Below are 7,919 nucleotides of genomic sequence, written 5' to 3' on the forward strand. Positions count from 1 at the left end.
TAATAATATATATATATATTCATTGATGGCAAGTGAAGAAGTTGATTAATTTATTATTGATATGTTTGCGATTAATTTTAATTATTTGATAAAATATAATATGATTGATATTCGTCTGATGCTAAATCAATTAGAGTTGAATGAAACATTAAAACTTTTGTTTTGAGTTTTCATGTCAGTTTGTTGACTAATAAAATTTCATCCATCAAGATTAATCACTAAGTTCTAAATAGGACTGTAAATGAACCAATGCACTCTATGAATAGCTCGAAATTGGCTCAAACAATATTCGGTTAAGTTTGTTCATTTTCGTAAAAAAACAAGTTTAAATATGTTTTTAAAAACACGAAGGTTAAATAAACTAAAATTAAACACTATTCAACTGGCCTAATCAGATTCATGAACAACTTATTTGTCGTTCAAAAAGTAACTTATTAAATCCTCGATATTAAACTTAATGATAGTTCACATAATATATGATATATTATTTAAATAAATTTTAATTAATTATATTTTTAATGAAAAGATAGGCACTCATTCTAATTTTTAGCTTGTTTATTAACTTGTTGAAGTATTCGTTCAATTAACATGAACAATCCAAGTCCAAGCAAGGTAAGATCAAATTTGAACATTCAAAAAGGCTCCACTTGAGCTCGAGATGAACATGAACAATTTATAATGTAACCAAGTCAAGTATAATCCACGACATATTTGATCTGATTACTACCTTAGTTATGAGCCTTATTTGGAAGTTCATCACACTCAGAGGGCATAATAGTCCAACATGGATCATATCATCTTACTTCCATCCCTCAAACCAATCAAATGATCCCTTTTGGCTAAGGTTAGGAAGGAAAATTTCTCCATCTCTCTTTATATATATATATATGTTATGTAGGCAAGAAGTGGACAGATCATTTTGAACCTTAAGTCAAATGGATAGCCTCCTATAATATATATCATTTCCAAACATAGATAATAAATTTCATCTTTGTGTCAAATATAATCATAATGTTTTATTGGTTTTTTTTTTTCTCTTTGACTTTATCTTTTTTAGTTTATAATTTTCATTGCACTCGTAAGCCACGAATAATTATGCATGCAACGTGGGTCTCTCAAATCATCGCCACGTGCCACATTAGCACCTTGGTTAAACATTGGAAGATTTGGTCAACTACTTCCACATATCAAGCAATCATCTCCTCTATTCATGAAAGTTTGGTCAACCACAAGAAAGCCTAATCAAAAAAGACAAATGGCATTTGAAGATGTTCAAAGACAATGACACTCATCAAGGATGTTAACATTTGAGACAATCCATTGACATACAAACCGCTTAATCCCCAAGTATTTATTTCTAACAATCAAACATTACTTTTTATATTTGGACCCACCAAATCTTTCATATCACATAAAAAATATCACTATTTTAACTTTTAAACAGTGAAATCTACCTTTTCATATAACTAAATTTAAGAAAATTCTAATAGAAATTGATTAAGAACTTACTTGATCAGCCAGTCCACCAAGCATATACCTTCTGATCCCTCATTTCAATCCGAAGACCGGAAGCTTTACGGAGGTTCAACGAAAGAGCTCAACATGAATTTCGATCGAGAAATGCAACGATCCATCGTTCACACATTGCACAATTCCACAAAGAATTTCATTTAATCTCTAACCGGTGCATAGCGAATAATCGCCGGCTTCGATCATTCGGCAATACGTTTTTTAGAACATTGCATAATTCTGTATGGTAGTGAGGTTTGTTTATGAAGACTTCCGTCTTCAACAAATGCAATCTCAGCTTAATCAAAGCATGAAAGCTAGCTTGATATAGTTCCCTTTCTTTTTTGTGAAATTTACATACATAACCACACAATTCTTATGCATTAAAAAATATATAACAACTAAAGTTTAATATTTACATTTCTTAAACCTGATATTAAAACCTATACATGAAAAGGTGCATTTCACTTTTAAAAGATTAGTCACAGTAGTATTATGATGTGATGTCAAAGATGTGAGCGCTATGTATGTAAATATGAATTTTTTGGCGCTAGATGTGTAAATATATAAGAATTGTGTGGTATGTATGTAAATGCCCCTCCTTTTTTTCTGTGCACACATTAAGAAAGGTCTGTTAAGGATGCAAGATCTGTTCTTCTCCCAAATCAACAAAGCAGAACTCCTAATCCAATCTGCTTCAGAAAAACAGGATATAAATGCCATAGAAATGTAGCCACTTTTCTTCCATTTAGCTCCAATTCTTTGAATAATTTAGCTTCCATTCATTCTTCACAAAGCTGCTTTATATGTTTCCCCAACCTACTAACCATTCTGAGAATTCTATCTGCCTGAGGATGCATTCTATCTCCAACAGTGAACTCATGAACCACATCATCGAGCTCCAACCAGCTCGAACCAGCCCGCTTTTGCCCGAGATCATCTCTCATCTTCAACCTAGCCTTAGCCATTCCATCCCATTTTGCAGCTGAGGCATATATGTTAGAAATAATTGCAAAGTTACCCTCATCTGATAATTTGAGTTTCATCAACTCATCAACAACCTTCTCAGCAAGGCCCACATTGTCATGAACCCTGCATGCATTGAGAATGCTGCCCCATATTACAACATTGGGCTCGAAAGGCATCATCTTGGCAAGATTATATGCCTCCATTAAAACACCTCGGCGGGCTAGAAGATCGATAAGGCATCCATAGTGCTCAATCTTAGGGGTGATCCCATAGTCCTTTTGCATGGCGGAGAAATACCTTCGAGCCTCATTGACAAGTCCCATGTGAGTACAGGCGCATAGCACGCCTATGAAGGTAATGCCATCGGGCATGAAATCTTCACCCTCCATTCGAGCGAAGAGATCTAAGGCTCTCTCGCCATGCCCGTGCATGGCAAGGCCATGAATCATGGAGTTCCAGGACATCAAATCCTTCACTATGGTTTCTTCGAAGATGATCCATGCTTCGTCTGAATCGCCGCATTTTGAATACATATCGATGAGTGCATTGCTAATCTGAGTCGTAAACCTCTTGACTGAGGCATGAATCCTCTTGCCCAAACCGAGCAAGCCTGACTCGGCACAAGCGGCGAGAATGCTAATAGTAGCCGAAGGATCGAGTTCGAATCCAGCTTCCTCCATTTTGTTCAATAAGGTTGAAGCCTCCACAGCAAGACCTTTTTCAGCATAACCAGATATCATAATTGTCCATGTAACCAAATTCCTCAATCCCATTTTATCAAATAACATCTTCGCGGTCTCCATATCTCCCTTCTTGCAATATCCCAACACTATAGTAGACCAGGAAACAACATTTTTATCAGGAATCCTTTGAAACAAATCTAAAGCAGTGTCCATATCACCCACCTTCACATATCCATCCAACAATCTGTTCCAGCTTACAATATTCCTCTCAGGCATTTCCTCAAACACCTTACGAGCATCCCCAATCTCCCCTGCTCTTACCAATGCCCCAACCATCGAGTTCCACGAAACAACATCTCTAAGCACCGTTTCATCAAACACCTTCCGCGCAAGAGCAAGTTCACCAGCCCTAGAATACGAACAAATGAGAGAATTGTGAACAAAAACATCACCTGAAAACCCCAACCTGAAGACATGAGAGTGGATCACCTCCACGCGGCGAAGATGGCCATGGAAGGACCTGAGGAGGAAAGAGTAGGTAAAGGAGTCGGCTTTGATGGCGGAAACCTGCATGCGAGAGAATGTGGAGAAGGAGAAGGGGAGGCGACAGAGAGAGTAGGCGGAGATGAGCTTGGAAACGACGATGGGGTCGCGGTGGATGCAAAGACGGAAGATTTGAGAGTGGATTTGGACGAGGGAGTTGGGATCGGAGCATTTATGGAGGTCGGAGAGCTTCTGCTCCAGGAGGCGACGGTGGGATTTGAATTGGGGAGGACGGAGGGGGGAGGTCATGGGCTGTTTTGAGCTGAAAAAAAAAATAAAAAACTGATATTTAAGTAAGATATAGGGTCTCTTTGGGCAGGTGATAAGTTGATTAAAAATAATCTGCTGATAAAATTAGGTGCGGCGACTATTATAAAATTTTATTTTCTTGAAAAATCAAACCACTGCTAGAAAGCTGATAAGCTGATTAAAAATAATCTGCTGATAAGATGAGTGCAATGTGAAAACACTGCTTTCAATATTTTCAAAACGCATAAGCTGTCAAAACACAGTCTACCTAAACAATCTAGATGCGTTTTCAAAACATCACTGCACCAAATAAGCTACCTCAAAGACCTGCCTATGGAATAGTGTTGGGTGATGAGAGAGGTAGAGAGAGAGAGAAATATCACGGTAAAAAACAGTAAATTTGTGTATCTTTTATTCGTGAAATGGACTTCCTATTTATAAAAATAGGTCTTTGTACATTTACTTACTGTACCCACATAAAGAATCATACATAAGATTTGTGTGATATGTATGCGAGTCTTCATAGTATGAGTATCATTCTCTTCATCTTATTACCAAGTGATCGGCCAACATGAAGAATCATACACTGTAGAAGAAAATGAGTTGGGCTTATATATTAATAAAAAATTAAATAAATTGCAAGACTATATATTTTATAACACTTCAACTTATTTTAAAACTAATTCATAATTTAAATCTAAGATGGTTATTATAATATATTATATTTATGTAAAAACAAATCATGAAATTATAAATATTATCATGAGAGAAGTTTCGTGTTCGGCTTTTTCAAAAAAAATGTGTTCGCTCTTATTCAAATTGACTCGTGAATAATATGTTCATGATCGGTTCGATTCAAATTCATTTGCTCTTTTCAGCTCAGGTTTGGGTTAAAATTAGTTTGAATAGTTTAATAAATACAAAATTTAATATTTTTTTTAAATTCAACATAAAATATCAATATAAAAATTATTATAAAAATATTGTTTATTTATTTAATTCGAGCTAAAATGATTCGAACAAGATCGAATAAAAATTAGTTTGCGTTCAACAACTTTATAAATCGAGGTAAAAAAAGTGTATCTGATCAGTTCATTTGCTTAACAAATGAATACACCATAAGTTACTTAGCAAGCTGAACACAATATATACATTGATAATGAGATATACTTATCAATTAAACATTTAAAATAAATATTATACATCATAAAAAAATGAATTGAACAATAACAATAGGAATAGGGGGTTTAGTAAAAATTTTATGCATAATAAATTTAATTATTATATTAAAAGGGATTTATATGCATAATAATTAAAAGCATATATACTTATTTTATTTATAATACGATTTAATAATCAAATTTTAAAATGAATAAAGAGTACAAATTAGTTTTGTTATTAATATTGTAAATCACTAAACAAGAGTGAGTTAATAATTCAATATAAATTATAACTAAAAAACACAATTTAATTTTAAAAAAAATGATTAAAATTAGTTAAAACTAAATTATTTTTTAAAATTATCAATTAAATATATTTTAAAATAATTTTAAAAAATATAAGTATATATTATATTCATATAAAACTTATGAATAAGCTTCTTAAGATACTCGATTAAAGCTCAATACTGAGTTAAATCACACTTTAAATTAAAACTTAAAATATAATTTAATTTAAAGAAAAGGAGATTAAAAATTCATTTAAAATTAAAATATTTTTAATAATATTAGCATAAAAATAAATAAATGTGCTCAATTTTCTCAAAAAGATATAGCATTTTTATTTATTAGAAACATATTTTGGGAGAAAGTAAAAGCAAAATATAAAAATATAAAAAAAAATAAATACAAAAAAGATATTGGGGATAATTTACATATATACCTCTCAATTCCTATATATTTACATATCTAACTCAAAAATTTCAATTCTAACCAATATGTCGCCTTATATATACACGAAGAGGTGTATTTCGCTTAAAAAAAAATCAAAATAGTGATATTTTTTATGTGGTGGGAAAGATTTTTAATATATTATTTTGATTTATGAAGATTCAATATTAAGAACTAACTTCAGGATTGGGATCACAAATGGGATCGAGTAAGGTAGAAATAGAATTCGATCAATTTGTTAGAATAACTCAACGAACTCGCTCATTTGAAAAATACGACATGTTAGCTCAGTCAGTTTACTCAATCGAAACAGTTCGCCGAGTCAGTTCAAAATAAGCTTACTCAATCAAAACGGTTTGTCTAAACAGTTCAACGGATCAATTCGGTGAAACTTCAACTAGTCATGACGACTTGGACATCACCATATAGCGAGGTAACATTATGCTACTTATAATGTTGTTACACTTTTAGCTAAATTTAAAAAATGAAATAAACATTTTCATGCATAATTTATTATTACATGAGAGTTTTGAATTAGCGTAAAAAAATTTACGTCGAAAATTTTCGACGCATATACTAATTTGATCGAAATTTAATTTATTATATTTTTTTCGGAACTTATGCCTCAATATTAGACACAAACAATAATGAAATTAATGATGGTGTTGCGACGCATTTTGCAGAGTATTTGAGTCCAATAAATCGACGCAAAAACTTTATTTAAAAGCATAGAAAAAATTTGATGCAAAGTAGACGATGAAGTCGATGCAATTAACCTAAAAAAACTCATCTCGCGTATTCCGATTCATTTTCTTCTACGCACACCATGCACCCATTTACTCTCCTCCATCTCGCAGTCGTCGGTCGCCGTTCCTCCCTCCAGCCATCGAAATTTGTCGCGACCCTAGCCGATAGGAAAAGGTAACTTCGACCATTTTTTTTTCCTTTTTTTTAAAAATTTTGGCATTTTGGTATGTATGTAACATTTGAAGTTTAGGTGTTACGAATGTATATGCATAATATTAGGTTTAGTGTAATTTACATTTTACGTTTAGAATAATTATTGGAAGGAACTTTTCCGCTCGAATGATTCAGCGATTGCTTCTATCATGAATGACCTCCTCTCCTTTTCTTTGGCTGGCGTCGATGCCCTCACTTTGCCTCTCCTGCATTCAAATATTTTGGTTTAGTTCAATATGTTGCTTTTATAATATCATGAATGACCTTCTCCTCTGCTTCTTCCACTCATGTCGCTGCTTCCACTACTGTTATACCTTCTGTGGCACCTCCTCCCCCACTGCTGTTATACCTTCTATGACACCTCCTTCCCCACCGGTTATGGTTATACCTCTTGAGGCACATCCTCCCCCATCGGCTACTGCTACCCCCTCCTGTGGCACCTACTCCCGAACCCGATAATGCCCTGTCTTCTGTGATGCTTGTTATTGCCACGCCTCTTGAGCCTAGCCCATCATCCACTACTGTTATACCTTTTGTGGCACCTCCTCCCCCACTGCTGTTATACCTTCTATGACACCTCCTTCCCCATTGGTTATGATTATACCTCTTGAGGCACATCCTCCCCCATCGGCTACTGCTACCCCCTCCTGTGGCACCTACTCCCGAACCCGATAATGCCCTGTCTTCTGTGATGCTTGTTATTGCCACGCCTCTTGAGCCTAGCCCATCATCCACTACTGTTATACCTTTTGTGGCACCTCCTCCCCCACTGCTGTTATACCTTCTATGACACCTCCTTCCCCACCGGTTATGGTTATACCTCTTGAGGCACATCCTCCCCCATCGGCTACTGCTACCCCCTCCTGTGGCACCTACTCCCGAACCCGATAATGCCCTGTCTTCTGTGATGCTTGTTATTGCCACGCCTCTTGAGCCTAGCCCATCATCCACTACTGTTATACCTTTTGTGGCACCTCCTCCCCCACTGCTGTTATACCTTCTATGACACCTCCTTCCCCATTGGTTATGATTATACCTCTTGAGGCACATCCTCCCCCATCGGCTACTGCTACCCCCCCCTGTGGCCCCTACTCCCCAACCCGATAATGCCCTGTCT

General features: G+C 35.1%; 2 protein-coding genes across 2 annotated transcripts; both read right to left on the reverse strand.

The window, feature by feature from the left end:
• Positions 1–1,944: 1,944 nt before the first annotated feature.
• LOC110031279 (pentatricopeptide repeat-containing protein At3g29230-like) lies at positions 1,945–3,955 on the reverse strand. Its single transcript, XM_020734396.1, has one exon. It carries the CDS (start codon positions 3,951–3,953, stop codon positions 2,292–2,294), a length of 1,662 nt encoding a protein of 553 aa, XP_020590055.1. The 5' UTR covers positions 3,954–3,955; the 3' UTR covers positions 1,945–2,291.
• A 3,132-nt stretch (positions 3,956–7,087) lies between these two features.
• LOC110031269 (loricrin-like) lies at positions 7,088–7,852 on the reverse strand. The gene has a single exon (XM_020734383.1). It carries the CDS (start codon positions 7,850–7,852, stop codon positions 7,088–7,090), a length of 765 nt encoding a protein of 254 aa, XP_020590042.1.
• Between the last annotated feature and the right edge of the window lie 67 nt (positions 7,853–7,919).

The sequence above is a fragment of the Phalaenopsis equestris genome, unplaced genomic scaffold (assembly GCF_001263595.1).
Source record: "Phalaenopsis equestris unplaced genomic scaffold, ASM126359v1 Scaffold000800, whole genome shotgun sequence".
NCBI classification, from domain to species: Eukaryota; Viridiplantae; Streptophyta; class Magnoliopsida; order Asparagales; family Orchidaceae; genus Phalaenopsis; species Phalaenopsis equestris.